This window comes from Larimichthys crocea, chromosome III (assembly GCF_000972845.2).
Source record: "Larimichthys crocea isolate SSNF chromosome III, L_crocea_2.0, whole genome shotgun sequence".
Classification (NCBI taxonomy): domain Eukaryota; kingdom Metazoa; phylum Chordata; class Actinopteri; family Sciaenidae; genus Larimichthys; species Larimichthys crocea.
The window spans coordinates 28,383,739-28,411,704 of NC_040013.1; the positions used below are offsets into that span (position 1 = coordinate 28,383,739).

Here is a 27,966-nt window from a genome sequence, read left to right on the forward strand (position 1 = left end):
CTAAAGCATATATTTATTACTAACCCATATTTTGAGCCAGTGTTTGGTTTGTCCATTGTGAGCTACAGTAGAAACAGTCCAACATGGTGGTCTCCTTTGAGGAGGACCTGCAGCATCTGTATATATATATAAAAGGCGAAAACACAATGACTCTTATTTTCAGGTGATACACTAAATAAATATTTATTTACTATTTCTGACACATCCTGACAGTAATTCTGCTCTTAAACTTACACACAATTTAATGGACAATATGTTCAGATTTTAATGCTTAATTATTATAAGGCTGTTGTATTGATGTTTGGACCGCCCAATGAAAGCACCGCATGTGTCTTTAAGAGGCGTGTGTGAGAGGAGGTGGAGTCGTGATCCCCCATCGCAGTGTGCAAGCAGCACTCAGCTGATGGTAGGAGTGCCGCTTGCAGACAAGAGACAGGATCCATGGCAACAAACATGGCAGGTGGGAGCAAACGATAATAATAATAATAATAAAAAAAACATGGATAGATAAATCTTTTACAAATCTGTTTGTGCTCTTTGGAGGAGATATAAAATAAGTTAAGTTGTGAGAAATTGTGGAAATGTTTTGTGTTGCGTTTCAGAGGCAGAGACCCGTCAGAGGCTGCTGCGCACCGTCAAGAAGGAGGTGGGTGTTTTCAGCTGAGCAGTTATCGAGTCGGAAAAACAAATGTTAAACCTGAACACATACAGACTTCTCATGTGATCTCTGCCCAGCACGGTTTGATACTTCTGGGTCTGTACTCAATGTTCTGTCTGAGATGGATCATCTGAGATTAGAAAGCAAACCTTTATTAACTGTTATAATATCTATAGTAGTCTTTTAAAGTGTAGTTTAAAAAAAATAAATAAATCTATATTCATCTTTCTCATCCTCTGTTTGAGCATTGTGTGCTGCAGCTCACTAATTATTCGGGTGGAGAAGCAGCATTGAAGGAAACAGATTGTCTGTAGTCAGTGTTTGTGGTGTTTATGGCAGAGCAAACCATCAGCCTTCTGCCAAGCCATTTGGTGGTTTGAGTTAGATACAACCTGTGTGTGTGTGTGTGTGTGTGTGTGTGTGTGTTTGTGTGTGTGTGATGCATGTAATGAGTTATATGGCGATGAGTGGAAACAAACATGGAAGCAGCTCTGGTGGTGTGTTCAGCTGGCTTTCAGCCCCTCCTGTCACTCTTCATCATCATTGGAGGGTTAGATCGAATGAAATGTCACTAACATTTGGACTCTCTGTCATTCAGATATTAAACGAGGTCTCGTCTCAGGGCGTCTCAAAGGTTGGAAAAAGGACATGGACCTGTTTAGAAATGCCACGTATAGAAAATGGTGCTGATGCTGTGAGGCTTAAATTGCATGAGCATCCATTTGGAGGAAGAAGAATGATGATTTGTTAACTTCTTAAGTCACAGCACATTTTCTGGACCTGTTTATTATCATATTTATAGTGTCTGCTATGCCTATGGCCAAACTGCCCTACAGCATTCATTTTACAGACGTTGGAGTCCAGTACTTTTTCGCCAGTTGTTAAAACTAAACTAGTGATTTACTAAATCCAAAAGAAAACTTATAGTCACGTGCCATTAAGTAATGAATCAAAAGTTATTTATCAAGCAAACAGGAAGTCACTGTAGCATCTCTAGCTGTTAGATGAAACATTACATTTCCTAGATAATCCTTTGTAAATATAGGAATCTGTTTCACACATATACATGGAAATATGCTGTATGTGCGTTACTTGGCATATAAAGTGAGGAAATATCTGATTAAGTTTTAACTGGTTATAAAACAGTCTCAGTTTAATAGTGATGCCACGATATGAGCATAAACCACATAAACAAACAAGCTAGGACATTGGCTGTTTCTGTATACACTAGTTATTCACTAGTAACACCTGCCACTGGCTTCAACTGAGTCAGTGGAACTTTTTTCATCCACAGGGGCAAAAAATTAAAGTTTGTTGTTCCTGCTTTAAGCCAAGCGCTGCAAAACACTGCAGTTCCTCAAATGACCACTCGAGGCTGGCTCCAAAATGAGTCAATCTCCATAAGCCTCCATGTTAAAATATTTATGGCCTGGTACAAAAAACAGTTTTAGTGTCTATAGCTAATTTCTCTGTTCATAACAGTTGTGCTGAGAGTGAATTTATATATATAACTTAAGACTTAAGACTTTAATTTATGCATAATCAAGAGCATGGCCACTTTGATTGACAGGTAGGTGCCACCATAGGTGGCTTGTATGAGTGCCCAGGTTTCATTCAGCCCTTCTCTGCTCCACCCACACTCCACGTCTCTGCCCATTTTTGGATTAGTAGGGAATTGGCGGAGGCAGGACTGCTAAAATGGTGACGGCCAGAGCCACGACACTGTGGGTGACATCACAGATACTACGCCCATGTTTTATACAGTCTATCCTTTAGGCTACCTTTACCTTTAACCACTGAGGCTTATATCATTGGCATGATGTTTTGTAATTTGAGCTGCTGTTTTTGCTTAAAATTCAATTTACATCGGTATTTATTTAGGTTATTTATGTTGCCCATAATTATTTTACTCTTCCATCTAAAGTTTAATTACCGTATGCTGTATATTAGCAAGCTTTGTGAGTTGGTTCCCTTAGATACCCAACAGTTACACCTGGCAGTTAGTGCATGTAAATATTTAGTAAGAACTAGTTTGTGTGGTGAAACCTGTTCTAATTTGTTTTGCGTATCTTTTATCAGGATCATAAAGTCAAGTTTGAACTTTGAGCAGAAACCTCCTCACAGAAACCCAAAATTATATCCATCATATTGAAGTATTCACAGCAATGTGATTAATGCATAAAGAAACATCGACAGCATTGGAGACAGAGGTGACGGTTGAATGAAAGCTGGATATCAGCAAACTGATGTTTGTTCCCTTTCATTGTCCATTGCCCTGCAGCGTTTTGTACTTTGTGTTCGCTCCTGTTGAGGTTTTTGTTTCCTCTTGTTTGTTCAGAGAAGGTTTTCTCATTCACCTCACTTGACATTTACAGTAAATACACTCAACCCTGGGATCTTCCCAACATAACCTGAACTCTTCTTCTACTGTTGGTTTTGGTCATTAAAAACTCAACTGAAGCGGAGGGCAGTTACAGAGAGTCTTACTCTCTTCCTTTTTCCTGGCGAGATCCAGTTTAGATTGGGGTTTTTTTTTCCATTAGTTTCATCTCAGATAAATTACAAGGCTTTATTTCTGCCAAAACAAACAAAGATAAAAATCACACCCAGGATCTCGTGAAAGGGGGAATGTAGAGACTTTAGTGTGATTTGTTTTCTTCTGAGTCCTGTTTGCAGTCTTATCAGTGGAGACCAGACCCTTCCCATGATTAAACCTGCCTCCTGTGTGCTGAGATTTATTCACAGTGGCTCTTTCTTTACCACAAATGCAGCCCGATGGACTAACAAAACAGTATGATAGCTCACTTTTTTTGCATATGGCACTTCATGAAAACTGAGTGTGTTAACAAGGTATTTTCTTTATTAAATTGTCTGCATTTTTCAGCTGCGTCTATTCCTTTTAAGGGACAGATAGATGTTGTTTATGCTGACTATTACGCCGTGTGGGTTATGCCATATGGTGTCTCTATGCTGTGTGTTCTCACGCTCTCCTTGTCCAGCTGGTTATGTGCCACCAGTCTGCTCAAATATACCTGGATATGGGCCATTATCCAGAGAGCGCAGGACGTCTGTGGCAGCAGAATTACCTTCTGGCACAAAATTGGATTGAATGAGATCTCTTGTTTGTCTTAGCTTTGATAAAGAAACCCTCTGTCATCGTGCCTCTGAAGTGTGCTCCTCCCTCCGTCTTTTTATATATCACACGTGGACACAAACACAAATACACACCTGTGTTTGCTAAAGGAGAGAGAGGAGGTTGGGGGTGGGGGGTTAGAAAACAGGCCACAGAGATCTACACCATTTACTTTCCTGTTTCGCTTTTCTTTTTTTTTTTTTTTACAGCAGAGTGCTTACTCAGGATAAGATTTCAGCCAGCGGCGTGTAATAATACACCAGTCTTCTCTGTTTTCTGCTTAATAGAGATTTTCTGATTCCTTGTAGCACTTTGGTAGAAAACATTAATACCAGGTTGATTCTTGCTGCAGGGAAGTCATTAAAACATTGTTGTCATAGATACTGAGAGAGATGATTACACTTAGATTATTCTAGTGTTTTTGTCCCTTCTGGCTGAATGTATTCATAATCAGGTTTTGGTTTGGTTGAGACAGGATTACCTGGCTGAAGCAGGCGTGTGACACACCACCTGTAATCAAACACAACTAACATAGTGTTGTTGGCATGATAATTAAGGTTTGTTTGTTTGTTATACAATAGTTAGATCCAACCAAGTAATTTGATTGGACAAGAACAGAGACTCATAAAGTCCATGTAAAGGAAATTCAGAGATTTCATACATGTTGGAAAATAATTGAGTTTTGAGTTCCAGATTTTTTGGTGGTTTTAAAATCATCACTCAGTGATGCACTGAAGTCATACTTAGCATAAGCCCTCCTTCAGGCCATGTTGACGGAGAGCTGAGGATTACCACCGGCACCCACCTCTGCAGTGACCATTTTACACCAACTAGTTTCAGGAACATTCATCGGCATGTATCACGCTGCTTTACTGGTGTTCTAACAATCGTTACATTATTGTTACGTACATAAATGTTTGTCATCTATCTTAGATTGTAACACACTGCACCACAAAGATGAACATATTTCTACAAGTAGTTTTAAAAACTACTGTACTGCACATTGGTGTGAATTAGCTGATAATAAACCTGATCAGCTACTACCAGTAATCAATACACAACCATTACATCAGACAACCTTATCATACTTTAGCAGCTACCTAGTGTTTCTGTAGTGTTGACCAAACTTAAAAAATTAAACATATCAGCTGTTAAATTTATTAGCTTCAGTGAAAATTTAAAATCTTTAACAGTTCAATGACAACTGGGCAACTCCATCTGCTGAGGAAGGTCACGTGATACGATCAAAAGCTCCTGAATAAACTGAATAAAGCCTGCTGGGAGATTACCTTCTCAAGCTGTGCTGTGGTTGAATTGATTTTATGGTGGAGCCATGTTCACTGCCCTTCGAATAGTTGATCAGCCTAATGCTCAAATGCGTAACTTCGATACAGCTTTAAATCAGGAGTATGTGTTGATTAACGCGCATAAGCAATGATGATTTTTCTTGGGTTTTTTTTCCATTTGTGAGCTGCCTTCATTCATCACCGGCCACAGAGATAATGAGTAATGAAGGGTTGGATGTTAATGGATGGGGGCTTTCTCTCCAGGCTCTTATTTCTTGGCTCTGCTGTTGCAGGAGTTAATTGGAATACTTTGAGGATCCTTTATCACTCTGGCTGATGCCTGCAGGCTACAGTGGTTAGTTAGTGCACATTCATCAGGCTTTTGCTGCTATAACAAAGACGTTTAATGACTGTTATCATGTCTTGCACATTGTTTAGTCTGTAAAATCTTGTGAAAATATATTTTGTGGTGGTATTTAAGAAGGTGAGGCTGCTTTGAATTGTAGATTTGTGCTTTATTGATGGTGCTATGACTCTAAATGTCTGTAGAGGAAATGACGACAGCACAGTAGCTTTTGTTATTATTAGTTACAGTAGTCGGGGAGCTGCAGTCATTTTTGTTTATTCCACAGATGAATGAATTGTTGTTGACGCATCTTCTTCTTAGGCGGAAGTGATCCACTGTGCGACACGTGCCGTCTCCATAGAAACCTGCAGGTTGTCTGTGCTTAGACACTTCACCGTATTAAATTCCACAGAGTCCTGATCTGTAGCCCCGATGAGAAAGCACAAGGAGGGGTCTGCATTGTCAAGTTGGCAAATCAATCAGCTTTCTGTAATTCAGGAGCACTCGGAAAGAAAACTGGTCGCCTATGTTTCATTTGTGTGTGTGTGTGTGTGCAGGCTTTTATATAAGTGTGATCATGAGCAGAGCGGGTGTGCATCACATCAGACTGGCACTGTCTCTGTTGTGTTGGCAGCATGAATCATTTCTGTTGATCCTGAAGGTAATGCTACTGAAGCGCACAGGCCAGATTTGCGTAATGACTGCTGTCTAATTAGTGAATGTTTCTTTATATAAATGTTGTCAGGGATGGTAGTCGGGGGTTCTGGACGCTTTTGTAGTTTGTTTTGCAAACCTTTTATGTTTTTTTTACACACAAGTGAGGGATTAGCCTCTTTAAGGTCCTCATCTTGCATTAACAGCAAGGGTGCAATCAGTGCTCAGTGGGCAGGTTTTTCTTAACAACATCACGGGAAAACACACTGTTTTGTGTCTCACAGTTAAATCTGAAATCTTGGTCGCCATGGTTTGAAAGAAATTTCCACAAGAAACTCCCACTACCTATAACACAATACTATACAAAACACATGATCATCTTATAAAAGATGACTCATAGTCAGTAGAGTAGGTACGATTAGCTCCATGTTTTCCAGCCTCAGTATTTAATTAGTAATTTATCAGTATTAACAATCTAATTAAAGATAACACTCACAGCAGGGGCCATTCGTCTCACTAATGAGTACTTTTTACTGCTTCATAAAGGTGCAGTGTGTTTTAGGGAGCTCTTTTTACAGAATATGTTTTCATTATTGTATAATCACCTGAAAATAAGAATCATGATGTTTCTATCGGATTGTTGTGGGGAAGAGGGAGCTGAGCCAGAAGGAAAAGCTCTCGATTTTCCAGTCCATCTACGTTCAGACCCTCAGCTGTCATGAGCTTTGGGTAGTGACCGAAAGAATGAGATCATGGATACTGGTGGTGGAGGTGGCCAGGCTCAGCCTTAGAGATAGGGTAAGGAGCTCAGACATCCAGAGGGAGCTTCTTTGCATCAAAAGGAGCCCGCTGAGATGGTTCAGTCAGGATGCCTCCTGGGTGCCTGGAGGTGTTACGGGCACGTCCAACTGATGCGATCCTGGGGCAGACCTAGAACCCGCTGACTATACAGCTAGCCTGGAAATGCCTCAGGATCCCCCTGAAGGAGCCTACAACTCTCTCAGGATGAGCCTTTATATTTACAGACGCTGCACATACTTTTCTACGGAGTCTGCCATATAGAGTCAACGTATCTCTTTTTTTTTCATTTAATTATTCCTGCTTAAAAGATTTCAATAAATTTTCCACCAGTCCAAGTTACAGGTATTATAATCCGTCTGTGTACATCAAGTACACCAGACAATGGAAAAAAAAGACAGAACTTTATCACCCGGAAATTTTTATGATCGAACTGTAAATTTCAAACCATGAAAATTAATATTGTTAGTTTTCACGCTGGCTGATGCATGATCACTGAACTGCTTCACATAGAAAAGATTTGCTCACACCACCAAAGGGTTAGATCAATGTGTGTGTGTGTGTGTGTGTGTGTGTGTGTGTGTGTGTGTGTGTGTGTGTGTGTGTGCGTGTGTGTGCGTGTGTGTTGAAGGTGAGCTGGCGGTGTAATATGGTCATTGTGGACAGACTCATTTCAACAGGAAATTACAGCTATCTATGTTGGCTGTGTCCGGAGGTTTGATACCCCCCCTTCACCCATTCAGATTGCAGAGCGTTACCCACATAAGGGCAAAGTCTCCATAGGAGGGATTGATTTATCAGTCATCTCAACTATTGGTCTGTAGCTGTTGTTAGGTCAGCAGGGAGACGGGCACATCGCCATGACGACAAAAACTATGAGTGTTACCTTGCGAGCACGTGTGTCTGACCTTCTTTTGAAAAGAAGTCCATGAATAGGATGGCATCGGGCTTTGACGCAACAGAATCAGTTGCTCCCACTGAGGTTTAGAAACTGTTCAGCAAAGTGGGGTCTGTGATGGATGAGCATCCATTCCCCCCCCGTCCACCCTGAGATGTACTACTTTGAATTCCCAGTAGAGGTCCTTGGGATGAGAGCTGGTGACTCATCCACCAACTTAACATGCATTCTTCCCACTCAGTTTTAACTTTTCAATCCCGGGTTCTCCCCTGAGTGCTGCGCTCTCTTCCTATCTTTTTATCCTCTTGTGTTAGTTTTATTCTCTATAATTAATCTCTGAAATATTCTTATCACTGAGTCAAACTGTTACCAACAAGCCCCTCACAGACTGTGTGTGTGTGTGTGTGTGTATGTTGTGGCATGTTAATGAATGAGTCATCCAGCATCTGCCATGTCATTGACAGGTGAAGCAGATTATGGAGGAAGCCGTCACCAGGAAATTTGTTCACGAAGACAGCAGCCATATCGTGTCCTTTTGTGGTGAGTAACAAAAGTGAATCACACATGCATAACAGCCTCTGATTGAGCAGAAAATCATTCCTGATGTGGTTTGTTTCACTTTATTGAAGTTAAATGTGAATACTTTCAAACTTTATCTTCTTACTGTGTCACCTTTGTAGTCCATAATCTGTAGCCGTATGATATAATATTTTCTGATTGATTTTCTTTACATCAAAAGCTTCCAGTAACTTTTAACTAACTATGTTACTTCCTTTTCATCATATTGTCGTTTTAGCTTCAGTTACAACCGACTTTACACAATGCCAATCCTTAATCTTTGGACATGATAAAACAAAGTCATATATATGAAGCCAATGAAGCGTAACAAAGCTGTAAGTGCAACTTTGAAGGTCTGTTTAATCTACAGCCATCTTCTCTTTTCAAACATTTATATTGAGCCACAGATGATTATCCTTACAGTAAAGCATTATATCAGTGGGCAAGTTCATCCGTTTATGTATATACATTTATGTACAATCATAGGTATTAAACAGCTATAATAAAACATACAGATTGTATATGAGGATCAAACAGTATTAAACACAAACAATCGAGAGATAAGGAAAATGCATATAAATGAAGCAGATGTAGGTTAAGTCTAAAACTTCAGGAGACTTGATGGATTTAAGAAAAAGAATAGGAGCATAACTCAGATAATCAGGAATATTTATTCCACCTTTATCTTCCCTTTCATCCTTCAAACCTCCCTTGTTTCCTTACCCTCTAGTTACACTCACTCAGTCATTGAGTAAAATGAAAGGAATAAACTATAGGTTTAGGTCACAGCTCAGGAACATCATTTGTAAGGTGTAGTATGAGGGGTTGCCAAATCATATTACACTGTGAGAGTCTGTCCTTTAATATATATCTTTTCCTTTCCACATGTAATGTACTGGTTAGGTAACCACATGTTGGAGATAAGAACTGTTGTGTCTTTCTGAGTAACGTCTTTGCTGTGATGATGCAGTTAAAAGTTTCCTTAAAGCTTCAGATACAACAAAAGTAACTGACAAATTTTCTGTATTCAGTCGGGTATTAATAATTTCTGACCTGTTCCTAAAGATTTCAGACCAAAAGGAAGCAATTTTGGGGGCATGCTGTGATACAGCCATCTTCAAGAATCAAGAATAAAATAATACACAGTTAAATGTAAAGTTAGAGGTTTTTATTAATGTTCCAGTCCTCCAAGTAGACAGCAGTAATGTTCCCTTTTAACTGACTGTAACAGAGCCAAATGAATGTAGATGAAATGCTCTGGAAGGCTGCATCGAGCCAAACTAATAACATCCCTCCTTCGCTAACCGGTGACTAATGAGGCTTTTATTTGTGACTTGAGGTGAGGCGGATGTTCAGCAGTAATTACAAGATATTTCAGCAACAACATCAGAAAAGATGAACACAGCTATCTCTGATTAAACAAGAATTATTCACAGTTACCAACAGATCCTTGCCTACAGTGATGCACAGTAGTCTAGGTTACGTGGCAATGCCAAGGTTAATCTATCAGAGAGGACAGGGAGAGAGGTGGTGGAGATCTATAATGGGGATCAACAAGTTTGAGCTATATTTGCTTCATAAAACATCTTGAATAGAGAAGGAAGTCACGATTGTAGCCGGTGCAGTGACGAGGAGCCACATCATCGACACAACTTTTGTATAATTAGCGTCATATAGAAACAAAGGACATTTAAAGTTCAATATTTCACCAAATGTTATTGTTCTAGCCCCTGAATGACACCAACAGAGTGCTGTATGATTATTGTGAGAAACACACTACCCACATGCAGATGCTCACACTAGTCAGATATCTGGCTCAGTCCAGAGCTGTGACCAGTAACAAGATATATTTGGGGATCTCAGTGTGAATAAAATGACTCTTAGCTTGCTGTAAGCCATGTGTGCTTCAGTCTACAATCTCCTGTGGTAAAGAGAAGACGCTAAAATGTAGGTAAATGTATTTTCATGTAGAAAAGCAGTGCCGATTAATGAGTTGTCTTCATTGTAACACAGGGTAAACATGTGTGAGGGGATGCACCAGCAGAAATCTGGACTCCCTATAAGCCTGTCAGCTCTGTATTGGTGTGAAAACATAATTGCACACTTCCGTGCCACAGATTTAATGTGTCGATGGGTGATACTAAGCAAAGAAAAAATGGTGAAACTAAATATTGTAGAGAGGCAGAAGAAGGTCAAAGTGAGTCTCAGATTTTTGGTTCGATCGAGATGTAGAATACACGATCAATCTTGCGTGCTTCCTGTGTCCTCCGAGGTGAAATCACGACCTCATGATGTCCGAGTTTAGTTAATTTTGATTCACAGTGGGAAATGAAATTGCAGCACAGCTTGAAAATGTATTAAACAAGCAGAAACTAATGATGCTGGACATCCATTACAGCCAGTATCCAGCTTAGTATGAATCTCTTTTTATAGTTTCATGTTGCTCTCTGCAATTTTTCTTACAGTGTGATGATTTATTTGTACATTTGTGAGCACTGTGGGCTTTCCATTAGTGCTTTTATGTCCATGTATCAACAGTTTTCTTGCCCTGCGGTGTGCACATTAACCATAGGATCAGTTAATAGCTTGTTTTAATAGCTGCTGGTCAGTCTGAGGCATATCTTTGTTCTACTACTATCATACTTCCCAGTGGACACGTAGCAACTCAGGATGACCCTCTCATCTCTCTTGTTTTGTTGTCTGCCAGCTTCCTCCTCCTCCTCCTGACTCCTCCTGTGATGCTTATAGTGTCTCTTGTTACTACACGTCCTCTTTCAGCTGTGGTCTGTTTAGAGATGAGTGGAGGATGGGAGAGGAGCTCCTCCAGCCCACCGGGGAGCAATTAGCCTCCACCATCATGACTACAGGCAGAGTCTGAAAAGGGGAAGCACAACAGAGCTAAAATCAACCACAGGTTTAGTGATAGATTACAAGCTCTGTTTATTTCCTTAGTGTATTTGTTAATCTTCAGTTTACCCAGTTACAAATTGCACTTTATTTATTTCTCCATCCTTCTTCTTATCATATTATATGTTAGAAAAATGGTGCTAATGTCCTGAAGCAGAATTGGAAAAGCAAGAGAGCACTGGCTCTTGGTCATAATATCAGATAAAACCAATTTAATGCCAATTTAAAGTACAAGTTAAATAGATTTTTTGTGTATTTAAAGTATGTTTAGCATACCCACTTTATGCCCAAAGTTTATAACCAATACTCTTTATATCAGCTTGTACAAAGCACATTTTCACACTGTTCTTTGAACCAAACAAAGATTGCATTTGTTACTGACGTGTTATCTCGTACAACCTGATAAGAAATTAACCTTTTGCTTTATACATTTAGATTTATACATGAATGTGAGTGGACTTGGTAGAGAGGCCTCACACATATTTCGGTCTGCAGCTAATGGCTGACTTTATTGCTCATCATTTTTTTGTGCAATCAGTTAATCAATTATTCCATCTATGAAATGTCAAATTGTGACGACAACTAACTCCAGATGTAGTATCCAGGCCATCCAGTATAGAGTAAAGCTAAGCTGCAAATATTGTGTTTTTATCATCGTAGATAAATACCACAGATGATAAACTGATATTAGATGGTACTCTCTGGATCAGCTTATTGACTAATCATTTCAGCAGAGTCCATATTAAGACCTTTTGTTGGTGCCTTTGGCTGCTCTCAGTGAAGTGTTGGTCAGCTGTGTGTCACAGTCTAAGAGTCTCTTAATGCACTCAGTTGCCACAGATACAGGATGATTAGAGGCAATTTACTGTGTTAGCTGTTTTTACCAGGAGGGACAGCACAAAGGGCTGATCATACCGACATGATGCTCATTTTCTTCGTAGCACATTTCACTGTGGTTTCTAATTATCGTTGTAGGGTAAAACATTTAATCTTACTTAATAAGTTGACATCCCTGCATGTGAGAAAGACTGTTGCGTCTCACTGCCTTGTGCCTCACATATAAACATATTTCCCAGGCGTCTAATAAACAAAGTATCGCTTGCTGTCGTTCATTACAGAGAAGTTTGCCGCTGCAGAGATGTCTTTCTGGTGGATCGAGCATAGCTCTCAAAAAGTGTTTTTTTTTTCCATCTGAGACTAGTTAGCAGAAATGACGACAGAGTACAGAGGCTGAACTATATTTGGAGACCTTTTAATGTTATGCTTTGTTCTGACATTTAGCTTCTTGCTCTTATAATGATGCAGGGAGAAAAATGCAGCTCAGACAGATAAGAAATGCAACAAAAGAGGGAGAAAAAACAAAGATGCAGAGAAGATGATGAGGCCATATTTTTATTTTAAATTAAAAAAAAGTGAAAGTTGATGGCTGTGATGACACTTTTATTGCCTAGACCGATGTAAAACCCTGTAGACGGTGATCGTAGTAACACCAGTGAGAGAAAGTGACAGATTTAAAGAGTGACGGGAGAGAAGCTGCATTTGAACGAGCAAGGATGATGGAAAGAGAGAGAGAGAGAGAGAGAGAGATCGCGATGCTGATGAGTTGCTGCCGCCGCTGCCGCCACCACCGCCCCTCCCTCCCTCCCTCCCTCTGCTCATCTCTCCCAGAGCTACATCAACAGGGGTTGCCATGGCAACCCCAGCCTCCCCCCTGACCCCATGTGAACAGAGCCACAGGATTAGTCCTGGAAGAGAACTCAAATGTCAACACTGCTCCAGGCGCTGCCACGTAGGCCTTGCGAGAGAAGAGGAGGGTTTTTTTTTTTTTTTTTTTTCCTGCACGGGCGAGTGATTGTGCAAGTGTGTCATCATGTCATCGACTTGTGTCTCCACGACGACAGCTCACTGTAGCTTATGCAAAGATGATTTTGTGATGGCATGAATTAATTAAAATAGGCAGTCTTCAGCTTAGCAAACACGGAAAACAAAACACTTTACCCAAAGATGCAGCAGAACGGTTTGATTACGTCTGCCTGTAGTTGTTGGAGACCAAAGCAGAGCTAAAAGGGGAGAGAATATTGGACTCAGGTGGTCAGAAACACGACTCCAAATTAATGCTGGTGTTGCTCCATCTCTGCTGAATGAGTAGGCAGGTATTTGCTAACGCCTCCTTATGTTTGGAGGTGTTTCGACCTGTGTTTCAAGACCCCCAGGCAGACCCAGAACCTGCTCGAGGGGCTACATAGCCCATCTAGCCTGGGAACACATCTGGATCCCACATATTGTGTTTGTAGCTTGTTCTGCTGCCACCAAGCCAGCCAAAAAAAATATATTTTGCAACTTAATTTATAATGATATGGTGATTACACTATAATTACACCAGTATAATCATTTATTTTATGCAGCGATTATGCAATGTTAATTTTCCCATTAGCAGAATGTGAGAATATTCACACTGTTTTTGTCCAAAACACTGAAATCCTACAACTTTTTGTTACTACAGAATGTGCCGGTTGTTTTCTCATTATACTTCATCATTCTCTGCCATTGTGATGGTTTCTGGTGTCTATAATTGTTTTGCTGTTCGTTGCATACATAAAAGTATATTTTCTTCTGTGTCCAAACAGCTGCAGTGGAGGCATGCGTTCTGCACGGGCTGAAACGGCGAGTGGCGGGCTTCCTGCGAAGCAACAAGATAGCAGCGCTGTTCATGAAGGTGGGGAAGAGCTTCGCCCCGGCTGAGGAGCTGTGTAGGAAGGCCCAGGAGCACGAGCAGATCATCGAGACAAAGTAAGAGACACGCATATCACAGCCCGTTCTCACACATCACAGCAGACTTCAAAGCAACCATCAAAGCCTCGCGAAATCCAAAGCGCTGAAAACAAATGCCCGTCTGCGTACTTGAAGGGCTATTTTTTGATATGAAAAGCCTCTAAATAATTCATGATTATAAGCTTTCATGAATCATGAATCACTGATTCCATTAGCTTCATACAGATGCAGTTTTACCTAATGGGAACATGTTATACTTTTTCTTTTGCTTAGATTAAAACTCTGTCTTTCTGCAGACGCAGTCAGAGCTTGCAAAGTCAAGACAGCCTTCGCAAGATGCCTCGACTGCCCAGCCTCAGCCCACAGGGAGTCAAGAACCTGTGGATCCGGACGGCTCTGTTTGAGAAGGTGCTGGACAAGATTGTTCTGTTCCTGGTGGAGAACAGCAGGTACGTATCAGAAGAGCCCATGAATGTCTGTTCAGCTGTCTGTGTTACAAGATGTTCACTCAAAATTCCCCTTTCACATCTGTATTCCAGTAAATACTACGAGAAAGAGGCCGTTCTCATGGACCCTGTGGATGGACCTATCCTTGCCTCTTTGTTAGGTAATAATATGTGACGTTTGAAGCATTTGCGCCTTTAAATGTAATCATCCAGCATGAATGAAAAGCACCCTGTGCAAGGACATTATGGTGCATTTTCCCATTTCTCTCATCCTGTACTAAAGTTTTTGTCACCGCTTACTTCATCTCTTTACCAGAGGAGGTTGTCGACTGAAGCGAATAGTGTCTAGACAGGGATCCCTCACTGACTTCCCACCAGTAAACAATTTTTTTTTTCAATGGGGCCGAGCCAGAAACACTGCTACTGGGGGCTGAATTTGGGTCTCTGGTTGAATAACAAGCAGAAAAAAACATATTTCTGCCACACAAAATGATTTTCTAATCTTTGCTATTTGCTTGTGAATAGTTGCATCTTCAAGTCCCTAAAAAGCATCATTGTGAGACAGAAAAGCACACTTTAAACTGCAAACTTATGTAACTTGCAGTGATGTAGTGCAGGGTGTACACAGGTATAACTACTTATTTTTCAGTTGGCATTAGGGAAACCCTAATCCTCCCTGATTCATGATCATTCAGTCGTCATGATTTTTTTTTTCCTAGGATGGCATGGGCATAAAATAATTGTTCAGCTTTCATGAGTGGATGCACTAAGGAATTAGGAATACTGAAGCTGTTCTACTTGTTTGTGGGTCAGTATTTAATGCAAAATCTGCACCTCTTTTGTGGTGAGTGTTCACGATCATCCTCAGGCTACTAACTAAAGTTAAGCAGCAGGAGTTAAAAGACAATGTGCAAACACCACTAACCCATTTTTGGGTGAGCTAAATACGAGTCGTCTTAAATGTCACTGTTTATAACACAGCACACTTCTCCAGGCACCACTGGCCACTGAACCTACTAGAAGGGGGTTAGAGTTAAACCAAACCGTAGCTCTAAAATATCATGACATTCTTTGTACCTTTTACGCTGGTACAAAATGGTCTGAAAAATCGACCTTTTAGTACAGAAATACACTCCTTGTGCTACTATTTTTGAGTGTGCTTATTGATGTTCAACTAACTGTTGACCTTCATTGTGACAGTGGGACCTTGTGCTTTGGAGTACACAAAGATGAAGACAGCCGACCACTTCTGGACAGACCCGTCTGCTGACGAGTTGGTGCAAAGACATCGCATCCACGGCGGCCACTGCAGACAGGATTCCCCCACTAAGAGGCCTGCACTGTGTGTAAGTAGTAAAACTCATACAGTAGGACAGTAGATCATCACACAGAACTAGTTCAGGCTACTTTTATTGTATCCTGGGTGTTTTTATGTGGTATATATTAGCAGGCAGAGTGAGCTAGCGGGCAGAGTTTTAGTGGCGCATCTGATCAGTCGTATTCCCATCGCTGTCTGTCTGATTAATGGAGGAGCTGCTAAGATTACTGCGTAAAGTACAACTTGTCCCAGGAGAAAGAACAGAGTGTATCTGAGACAGGTCAGCTCGGCCTATCTTACAACACCATAATACTCTTTACAGTTGTGTGTTGATGTGTGTGTATTCTAAGCAAAAGTGGACTGGTCTTTGGCATCAGGAACAGTTTTGAAAAGGAGATTTTTGCTCGTGGAAAATGGCTTTACAGTAACCGGGCCGGCTGTAATTCCTTCTGCAGAGACAGTCATCAGTTGGTTTGTATATTTTATGTTGTGCAGATCCAGAAGCGACACTCCAGCAGCAGCATGGATGAACGTCCCTCTCCATCGCCATCAGCTCGTGAATACGTGGAGTCCCTGCATCAAAACAACAGGGTGACTCTCCTGTTTGGCAAAAACAACGTGCTTGTACAACCGGTAACTATCTGACTCCTCTTCATCACTCATAGATACACCGATATGACACTCCCTAAAAATAATCTAACATCCATCCTCGTGGCTGTTTCAGAGGGATGACATGGAGGCTATCCCAGGGTACCTCTCTCTGCACCAGAACGCCGACATCATGACCCTGAAGTGGACACCCAACCAGCTCATGAACGGCTCTGTTGGAGACTTGGACTACGAACGCAGGTGCAAAAACTATCCAGCTGCAAATGGATTGTGATTATGGTGAATGTGTCTGAAAGCCCGCTTATGATAATATGAGTAATCCTCCTCGTATTAAGAATATCTAACCTGTAATGAGCTTCCTCAAAGACCTGTAAACACTCCTCGCATTATTATTATTTTTTGCTCTTTCTCTCGGTTGTTTGTGTAACACTCGGGTGTTACTGAATAATGCAGCGTGTTTGTGTGTGTGTGTGTGGCTCGCGGGCTCAGTATGCAGCTGATCTGATGAGGCTTATATTCAGCACACCAGCAGCAGCCAGCAGATGGTTTATTGACTGAGACACTGTCAGACATCCCTCAAACTAGCAAACCGTGTTATGTTCCTGTGCCTGTGCATGGTTTCTCTCACCCCCCAAAAAATTGATTATTACATTAGCCAACTCTGCGCCTGCTCATCTGTGCCCACTGCTGACTACTTTCTTTATTAGCTATCAAATTAATGTTCCTTGAGATTTCGACTCACACAGAGTGAGTGGATTTGCTTTTTACTATGTATTTGATTACTTTTTTTCAGTGTATACTGGGACTATGCCATGACGATCCCTCTGGAGGAGATAGTTTACTTGCACTGTCATCAACAAGGTGGGTCCACACGAACCTTTACCTCAATTTAAACCTCTTGTTTATTACTAGTGTCTGCAATTAAACAGGGGAAATCGTGTTTTGTACATCTTTTGTAGTTGACAGTGGGGGGACAGTGGTGCTGGTCAGTCAGGATGGGATCCAAAGACCTCCTCTTCGCTTCCCCAGAGGAGGCCACTTACTTCAGTTCCTCTCCTGCCTGGAGAACGGCCTGCTTCCCCACGGCCAGCTGGATCCTCCACTCTGGTCCCAGAGGGGAAAGGTCAGAACACAGCAGGTCTTTCTTTGGGGCATGCAAGACACAAATTACATATATTAGGTTTTCTGCTGGTAAAAGAAATGCTAAATCAGCTTTATCTGATCAATAAATCAATAAAAAAGACATTTGGATTTGGAAAAGGTTGCTCTGCCTGGTTGTATTCGCTGGTTGAAGAGATACTGATGAATGCGTGGCTTAATGTTCTCACTGCACCACCGCACAAGAAGTGTCTAATGAATGGATGTTTTTGTCACACTGTGAATAGCATTGTATCTGCAGCTAAACTGAATAATGAAAAACCACCCACGCGTGTTCAGCCGCTATTAATAAGCTTAAGCAGACAGGCGCTCGTCATCTTTAATTCACATAGCTGGCTACAGCTTGTTGTTGGCATTAGTCTAATAATGCCGTATTCTTGTCGCAGGGAAAGGTGTTTCCCAAGCTGCGGAAGAGGGTTCCTCAGGGATCTGGATCTACAGACTCGGTCTCGGATAAGGAAGAGGACGAGGCCACAGACTATGTCTTCCGCATCCTCTTTCCAAACAGCCAGTCGGAGTTTGGTGAGATTCCCTTGAGAGACTAAAAAACAAATTAATATGAGCAGCGCCCACAGGCCTCTCCAGACTGTTTTTTTATGAAAATGTTACTCGTTGTTTGTTACAGTGACTATAACTCATCCTCCCCATCTGACTTCCTCCCTCTCCCTTCAACCAAGTGGACAGTCCCCTTCCAAAACAGGCACCCTGGTTGTACCCAAGAGGTCCTGCAGCTGTCCTGAAGAATCCCCCTCACTCACAGGAAGCAGCTGTAACACTGTCAAACCTCGGCTCGTCTGTCCGTCTGTCAGCTTGCCTCGCTTTAATTCTCTACCTCTTAATATCCTCCTGGCTTGTCGAGCGCCTCTGGCAACGTTTATTGATGTCTCCCATTATTAAAGCCCCTCCCACTCCCTGCCACCTTGTGTCACACCTTTTTTTTTACTGCATTACAGAGCAGTAACCTTTTAACAGCTGATGGGTGGACGGCTGATTGATCGAATGTGGCTCCTGAACTGAGAAAAGCTCTCGCTCAATTAATCTTTCTCTCTGTGATAATGTAATCGAATATGGCGGCTTCATGCTTGCGAATTGCGCATCAATTCCTAATCGCATAAATGTTTTTATTTACGTGCTTTATCTTTGCTCTAACAGGAATCAAACACAAACATCTTGTGCTCTGAAGTGCTTTCCGCAGATCACAATTGATCAGCGTAATTCTGCTTGTGTCTCCAGCTGTAAATCATCAAAGTGCAAATGTAATTGTTCCTGAAAGCCCGAGCAGCATAATGGTTTGTAAGTAACAATGCTGTGTGTGTGTGTGTGTGTGTGTTGCAGTGACTCCTCCAGACTTGATGGATCAGGGAGCTACGATGTGGCATCCCACTCTCAGGAAGTCTTCGTGTTCCTCTTGTTCTCAGGGGAGCTTCTCTGATGGGGTGACACCCAAAGGGTGCAACCACGAGAGGTGAGAGATAAACACATTTCAAGCTAGACTTGAAGTCGTGTTAGATTGTGACAGGGGAAGCTGCTAAAGGCTGCAGAGACACTCCTGACATCCCTTAGTGCCTGAAATCCACAGACAAAACTGGGAGAGGAGCAAAGATACGGCAAGAACCGAGTAATTACCCCCGAAAACGATTATGTGACATTTACCTCACTGACGTGAGAATGTGTTGGAGGAATGAGGTGATAAGCAGAGCAGATAAAAGGCTATAAAAAAAGGCAATTTGTTCTATATGGCAGTACAATAGATAATCATTTGAATGCTAAAGGTTAGCCCCAACTCTGTAATAACCTAGACACGGTATCTCATACATTCAGGCCGATATGAATAACTTTATGTGCATTACATGATGAGTTTAATGGGAGTCTAAGTGAAATGCTCGTTCTCTCTTCCAGGGCTCCTCTGAAGCTGCTGTGCGACAACATGAAGTATCAGATCATCTCTCGGGCATTTTATGGCTGTATGTGATTGCTTATTGTGCACACTGAAAATAGATATTAGTATCTATTCACTTTGAAAATGTCCAGGAGTAGTATGTAATATTCTCGTTTTAATAATCAGTATAATCTGCAGAGGCATTAAGTAATGAACTGTGTTGTCAACACAGGGCTGGCATACTGCCGTCACCTGTCCACCGTGCGTACACACCTCTCTGCTCTCGTCAATCACACCATTGTGGCGCCCGACGTGCCGCGTGACGCCTACAAAGGGCTCACCACAGACGTCTGGCAGGCGTTCCTCCAAGACTGCACAGTAAGCATCGCTGGTGTCACAGCACTGCAACACAGACTTCACATTGCTGCTGACAGTATGCTGTTCACACACACACACACACACACACACACACACACACACGCACACACACACACATACATACATGCATGTCCACTCCCAGGTAGGCTCTCTTTCACTCTTTCTGTCACTCTTCTGTCTCATCCATATTCATCCTCTGCTAACCATGTGGCTCATACAACAGTGTGTGTGAAGCACGACTAATGGATCTGTCAGTCTGAAAGTTCACGTGTACAGTTTTTATGGACATTAATTATGTTTACCTGTAGCCTGAACTTAATAAAAAAATGGAAAAAGAATTAGAATTTTACCAATGTAATATTATTATTTAATTATAATTGGGATAGCCAAAGTAAGTTACTAAGTAAAAAGTTTATTACTAACCGTGAAAACTGTAGTATAAAGGTCCAGTGTGGAGGATTTAGTGCCACGTACTGTAGCAGTGAAGCTGCAGATTGCAACTAAATACTCAACTCAATAATCTCCCTCAGCTCAGCCCTTTCCTTCCAAGCATGTAGAAAAAACTCTTTTGCTACAAAATTCACAAAAAAAACAAAAGGTCAGGTCTAGATCAGTGTTTGGTTTGTCCGCTCAGGGCCTCTGTAGAAAAATGGTGGTTCAGTGTAGCGGACTCATGGAAGAGGACCTGCTCTCCCTGTAGATATAAAGGGCTCTTTAAGGCAACAAAAACACAATGATTCTTATTTTCAGGTAATTATACAGTAATGAAAACATACTTATGAATATTATAATCATTTTCTGCCAATAAATACTCCTAAATCTTACACACTGGACTCTTAAAAAAAAGATCCACTTACTCACTTTTCCTGCTTCCAACTTCATTTCATAATTAGGAACTAGGGCCAAAAAGTAGTTTCATTGCAAATGATTTCTTTTCCAAAGACTATATTTGCACTCTACTACACTACATTAATATACAAATCTGTATCAAAATGTAACACCTTAACCTTAACCCTCTAAATGCTTAATTAAATAATACATTATGGGTTAAGTAACAGCTGTGGACAGATGTTTCTGGTCTGGACTATAATAATATAAATAATAATGAGCACATACATACTGTCGTCTTCCCCATCTGCTGCCCTGACAGAGTGGAAGCTGCTACGATGCCTTTGGCAGGCTGCCATGTTCTCAGTGCTGTTGATTTGAAGCACATTGAATGTTTCAAACATAAACTGCACTGAGGTGACTGACGGTGTCTTGTGTCTTCAGGCATACGAGGAGAAGGAGCTGCTCCGCATGGTCTACTTTGGCGGTGTGGACGCCTCGCTGCGTAAAGAGGTGTGGCCTTTCCTGCTCGGTCATTATCAGTTCGGGATGTCAGAAGCCAAGAGGAAGGAGGTTTGTCATTGGATTATGGCTTTGCACGCAAAGCAGAGCAACTTTACACCCGAAGCTCTGACTCTTGATGCCTCACCCCTCAGGTGGATGAGCAGGTCCGAGTGTGCTACCAGCAGACGATGCGTGAGTGGCTCGGCTGTGAGGAGATCGTCCGGCAGAGGGAGAAGGAGCAGCATGCTGCAGCGTTGGCAAAGTGCATCTCTGGAGCGAGCATGGACAGTTCAAGTCAGAAGATGATCCACCATGACTCCACTGTCAGCAATGAGGTGAAGCACACTTATATTCAGTTAGACACTGTGCACACAGAGATGATTATCCACAAAATAACCTGAAATCAGCTGCTTAGGTTGTTTATACAGAATAAGAATAGTTATATGAAGCTAAATATCCTTTTATTAGTTATGGGCAGTACTTCTCCGCTTGAAAGCAGTTGTATATCTTCTGAAGCTGTGGATAAATCTTATAAAAGCTGCATTTTCAAGACACGGGCATTTACTAGGCTTAGGACAGTGGAAAGAAAAGCTATTGGTTGCATTATGGTTTGTTTTTTTCAGGCTTGACCCATGCTAGAGATGTTTTCCTGACTAATAAATCACTGAAGAATCCCTTTTAAATGAGCACAGCACTTGAGCCAAAATGTTATATATTATCTAATAACATCTTGGCTTTAATGTCTTTATTACGCAGTCCCAGTCCTCCCAGAGCTCAGACCGGCAGAGTCTGGCTCGCCTGCAGAGTGACTCCAGTAGCAGCACACAGGTATGAACTCTCCATATTACAGCCTGCGCACATAGACGGTCGTTCAAACAAACTAAACACCACTTCTGTTTAGTTTTTTTATAAAGTAATGCATGTGATCTCAACTTTTCGAACCATCCCTGCGTTCTCTCTCCTGTTAGTTCTTCACATCCTCCCTTCCCTTCCCCTGGAGTAGCCTGCTTCCCTTTGGCTTGTTCTTTCAGGTGTTTGAGTCCGTAGAGGAGGTGGACCAGATCGAGACGGAGCCCAAGAACGAAGAGGCCAAACAAGTGCCAAAGATGCCCAACGGAGCTCTGCAGAACGAGACAAGCTCTCCTGACTCTGGACATCCCTCTTCCCGCAATTTCTCTGTCACCTCCGGCCTGTCGGACGGCTCACTCAGCACAGAGGACAGTGGTGCGCCTGATACAACCCCGAGATCTGCAGCTGTCCCTCAGGCACCGCAGAGCCCTGTCAAACCTGCAGGGGTAGAGAGTGATGGTCTGACAGAGGACAGACAGGTGAAAGGTAAAGTGAAGGGCAAAGAAGAAGAAGTGGAGGAGGGAAAAGCTGCTGATGCAACCAAAAGTGCAGAAAATACCAAGACTGAGATGACAGGCAACATGAACCAACCATTGAAAGAGGAGCTGGTGAAGGAACCTAAAATACAAGAAACTGTGGAGGAGTCTGGAGCAATTAAAACAGAAGGACCCAAGTGTGAAGATAAAGACCTGGCAGACATTAAAGGATCTTTAGAGTCAGGAGAAACAGATATAGAAACGTCTGGTGTGGATACTATGATGGTGTCTGCTGAGAAAGAAGTAGAAGTGAATAATGAGGAGACATCAAAGCTCGAAAAGACTGCAGAAACAAATGTGGAAATGGAAAAATCAAAGACAACTAAACCACAAGAGGTTTCATTGGCAGACAGGAAAGAAAATATATTCATAGATCCTGCAGCTCCTGAAGTTGAAAAGAACCTGGTTTTCTCAGCAGACTCAGAGGCCTCGAGAGCAAGAGAAACTTACTTTACGTCTCAGAAAGACGAGGCTCAGGTCATGACCGAATCTGATGAGTCTCCCTCAGCCATAGAGATGGAGGAGATCCCCAAAGCCAAAGTTTCCATGGTGCCTTGGAGCAGGAAGGGACGTTGTGAAGCATCGTCTTTCTCTGAAGACTCAGCCCCTCACGTGGAGCTCAGGCAGGAGGAGGAGCAGGGAAAGCCCAGTCCAGAGGGCACAGAGTCCATCCTGTCAGAGGAGCCGGAGATGGAGAGCCTTTACCCAAACTTTGACTCTCTGACCGAGTCTGAAACCACCAAGAATGAAGCGACGTCTCAAGAATCTACTGGGAGCCCCTTCTCTGTATGCACACATGTGTTTTTATGAAGAGTTCAAATTCATTCATCATCAGGCAAACCAGCTCTGTAATCTTTATTTATTGATTGTTTGTTTTGTTTGTTTCAGCAAGAGCTTTTGGACTTGTACACGTTAAATCTTCACCGCATTGAAAAAGATGTCCAGCGCTGCGACAGAAACTATTGCTACTTCACTCCTGCCAATCTGGAGAAACTACGCAACATCATGTGCAGGTAACAGGGATGTAATAAAGATTGTGTGAACATATATTCATGTTTATATATATACGAAAAACAGCTTAACAAGGTTGGAAATATGTTGCATTATGTGGCAATAAGAATGCATAAAGTCCCCATCCGAAGACCTGTTTAGGTTTCATGTACAAATGCTGAGGAAAGTCAGTAAGCAATGAGAGACTAACTTGTTTTTTCACAATGCAAGGCTTTTCCTTTAACAGTAAAATATTTTCCTGAATGAGGGTGGAAGTAATAATTATTAGAATCATACTAAACAGCACATTTCTCCTTAGTCCATCCATCCAGAATAGGATAAATAATACCTAGGACCTCCTTGGACAATAATTTATTTCCAAGAAGTCTAATCATGTCGACGTTAGTCATAATAATAGACTTTTGCACTTCAGTAGTCGGTGCTGTGATAAGTGGTGAATATTATATTGAAAAACCTATTTTCAGGGTTGGAGAAAAAAGCGTCAGTACCTCTAAATCTGCACGGCAATGTATGATTAAAAACAGCCGAGGATTGTTACCTTCACGTCTCTCGGTTGTATATTTTCAGTTATATCTGGAGGCACCTCGACATCGGTTACGTACAGGGCATGTGTGATCTGCTGGCTCCACTATTAGTCATTCTGGATGATGGTGAGTCAACAGTCTGAATCACTTCTTATTTTCTCTCCTCTCTGACATTTGGTGTATTATTTTTTTTTACAGCTATTGATAGAACAGTTTGTTCACTCACTTTCTCGCTCCTCGCAGAGGCCATGGCCTTCAGCTGTTTCACCGAGCTCATGAAGAGAATGAATCAAAACTTTCCACACGGAGGAGCTATGGACACTCACTTTGCCAACATGCGCTCTCTGATCCAGGTAAAGTCTTCACACATACTGCATCAGCTGTGAGACACCACTAAAGTCCATTAATTACCCACATTGCCCACTTTTCCTCCACGCTCTTTGATCCCCTCACTGTATATAGATCCTGGATTCAGAGCTGTTTGAGCTAATGCACCAGAACGGAGACTACACCCACTTCTACTTCTGCTACCGCTGGTTTCTCCTAGACTTCAAGCGAGGTAAAGTGACAGCATGGTGCGAAAGAGTTTGTGTGCCAATTAGAGAAGTCGGAGATGCACTCTTCTTTAAGCCGTCTGTGGATAAAATGCCAGAAACCCACCGGGCAGCTTGCTAACAAGACATGCAGTTACGGTTTGGAAAGGATTTAGAAGTCATTTTATATTTTTGGAAAAAAAATCCTGGGAGCTGCTTGTGAAATAATTGGCATGGACTGACACTGCATGGTTAGGTTTTATAATCCTGCTTCATATCGAACATACTAATCGTGCTTTCTGTAAACTTTCTCGCCTGGTTATCTCAGTAACACCTGACATGGTCTGACTCCTGTTCCTTTCTGTGCTTTGTCTTCCAGAGCTGGTGTATGATGACGTTTTTGCAGTCTGGGAAACCATCTGGGCAGCCAAGTATGTCTCTTCTAATCACTTCGTCCTCTTTATTGCTCTGGCGCTGGTGGAGATCTACAGGGACATCATCCTGGAGAACAACATGGACTTCACTGACATCATTAAGTTCTTCAATGGTAAAACATGCATCTTTACAGCTGACGTTGTTCACATACACATCCTGGGATCCTTGTTAAAGGGTCACTCCACTGATTTTAGACATGAAAGATCAGTTTATTCGTCCTGATTTCGAGTTATTTATGTTATTATCTCAAAATAACAAATGTTGTTATAGATAATGGGATAACTTGATCTTGAGATAATGAGACTTTCTTTTTTCAAAGAAAATGACAAAATTAATTTGAGATATCAAGATAATGAATCGAATGAGGCCTGACATTTCTGTCACCTGATATCATGCCAGCTGATGCTGACTGGTGTATGTGATGCACTGATCGATATAATCCTGCTCCTCTGACAATGCTACACTGAATGATGTTTCCTGCAGTGATTTAATATACTAGACTATTTTGTTTTCTCAAGATCACAACAACATAACTCGAGATCTCGAGAAAACAGAGGTAATAAAAGGCTCTGAAGGAGCTTCTCAGTTTGGGCGTGGGGACTACAAATTTATAACTAAAAAGCTAACTTTCAGCGGGGCAATTAAAAGAGGTGGACATTTTACAGGCCTGGGGCATCTAACGATGACATACTGTCAAGTCTGATTATGGGAATTGTAGGAGCAGCCAGCATTGTAGGGGACTCAAACATACATAAGACATACTAGGGACTAAAAGTCAGAATACTGTACAGTATGTCGCCCTCTGGTGCACCAATTTAAAAGTTCAAAGTTGTCAGGCCTCCCAGTCTGCACAGCGAAACCTCTTCAGATGATCCAGTACAAAGTAGTCTCCGGTTGTGCACCTGCCTACTTGGATGCTCTCATACAGGCATATGTTACCCGTTGCGCTCCTGCAATGAACAGTGCCTGGCTCTGCCACCCGTTCACTCGAGGCAATCCAGACTCTTCTCATCTGGACATGCTAAATCTGTCCCCTCTAGTTCTGTCACAGTACTTATTGCTGCACTAACATGTCCTAGTCGCACTTTACTGTGGAGATTAAAGGCAAAAATAAGTCATTTATCGTCTGACAAATCAGAAAAAGCCTCAACCAAACTAGTCAAAGTATGAGATGAGGTGTATTTATCAGGTGTTTCTGAGGTTATTTGTGGCGTACTTGCACTTTAACTTGCGTGTTTCTTTGTTTCTTTTTCAGAAATGGCTGAGCACCACAGCATAAAGCAGATTTTGACCCAGGCCAGAGATCTGGTGTACAAGGTGCAGATGCTGATAGAGAACAAGTGATTGTGCTGTTTGTCTTCTTTTGCTTCCAAGTAAAGTGTGAACGGCTGTAGCAGCACAAGAGTAAAAAACACATATGAACACACATACCCACACACACTACACAGTTACAATCACATTTTGCTGCTATGAGCCTTATTGACTGTATCCACAATGTTGTTTGTGTCGTCAACAGGTGTATGAGAATATTACGCTTCATATTTGTCAGTATGTTCAAGTGAAAACAAACGTAGCTGAAGTAACGTTTCCCTTAAGTGTCCATCTTAATACGAGTGCACTTAATATTTTGAGATAAGGATGGTTTTAGTTGCACATTTCAAACCAAAATGCAGAGATGAATTCAACTAGAGACTATATTTATGAGAAGAAAAAATACATTGTGATAATAGTTTATAATAATTATTTTAATAGTCAAAGTCTACAAGACTAAACTTTAAATATATGAGCAAGTTATCGCCCTCTTCCTGTCCTTTAATGAAGGAAAGAATGTCAGCAAACTTTTCATTTTCTACAACACCCCTAAAGTCAAATCAACACTGGCTTTTAGTCAAAAATGTAACTCTGTTATGTTCAACACAAAACATTAGTAATAATTTAGCTTTTAGCACCATGTCAGTGATTTTAGCATCCAACAGTGTTTTTAATGTCCTTGAACTGCTTGTCTGCCAAATAGTATGTCTGTATTTGTTATGTGTGAACTGTACTGTACCGAGAGACAAAAATGTGTTTTATCTTATGAGGATTATATTATGTTAACACTTGTAAAATCATAACTGAATATTTAAGTGACTTATGGATGTCTGGGTGGAGATTTATATAAAGCAACAAGCCTGATTTCAGTTATTTTTCATTATCCAGTGAACCACTGTATATTTTGTAAATTGTGCAGTTTATTCACATTGATTTATTTATTTATATTTTTTGTCTTGTGTTGTCCGCTGCCTGTTTGTTGGATCAAACATTAATTCCAGCTTGATTATGGAAGATCAGATGATGATGACAGTGATAATATTTAGTCACAGTGACCAAATGAAAAGTTTCGTGGTTCAACGCTATTCGTATTCTTTAGTGTGAGAGTAAACACAGAGATGAAAATGAGAGGTACAAATGTTCAAAATGAACTGATGTTATGAGGGAAACTGTTGATATTTTGGCAGATTTGGGGCTTATGAGGACATAATATATATATAAATATATATGCGTTTAACCCTTAAAGTTACCGACATTATTCTTGTCTTTCATCACCTCAAACATCACTCAGTTGTTCTTCTCAGTGTTGCTTCATGAATGTGATCAGATGCATTTAATATCGGTGTTTTCTTTGTGAATGCTTACTGCTGTCAGAAAAAAAACTATTTTAATTTATTGTAACATATTTGTTTGGCAAAAGTATTTATTTATTTATTAATCCATTCATTTTTCTCATTCAGATGCTGCTTTGTTTGTAAAAGCTGATATTTTTATTTTGTGGCCAGTTCTTTAATGTGTATTGTAAAACAATCAAATCCTATATCAAATTCTATAAAGATGAATAGATAAATGGTATATGTTCTTATAATAAAACAAATAAAAATGGAATCATCATTATTTTTCCAAAACACACTGTA

The 27,966-nt window shown here is 41.2% G+C and overlaps 1 protein-coding gene across 1 annotated transcript; it reads left to right on the forward strand.

Annotated features, from left to right (window-relative positions):
* Window positions 1-372: 372 nt before the first annotated feature.
* sgsm1a (small G protein signaling modulator 1a) lies at window positions 373-27,750 on the forward strand. The gene is made up of 25 exons (XM_010754222.3): window positions 373-460; window positions 603-646; window positions 8,238-8,313; window positions 13,866-14,028; window positions 14,307-14,459; window positions 14,550-14,617; window positions 15,657-15,802; window positions 16,270-16,407; window positions 16,499-16,623; window positions 17,177-17,244; window positions 17,343-17,506; window positions 17,928-18,063; window positions 18,877-19,006; window positions 19,441-19,505; window positions 19,653-19,798; window positions 21,071-21,199; window positions 21,283-21,465; window positions 21,887-21,958; window positions 22,162-23,301; window positions 23,404-23,528; window positions 24,094-24,176; window positions 24,294-24,403; window positions 24,513-24,609; window positions 24,963-25,130; window positions 26,274-27,750. Exons 1-25 carry the CDS (start codon window positions 442-444, stop codon window positions 26,360-26,362), a joined length of 3,837 nt encoding a protein of 1,278 aa, XP_010752524.2. The 5' UTR covers window positions 373-441; the 3' UTR covers window positions 26,363-27,750.
* Window positions 27,751-27,966: the final 216 nt, after the last annotated feature.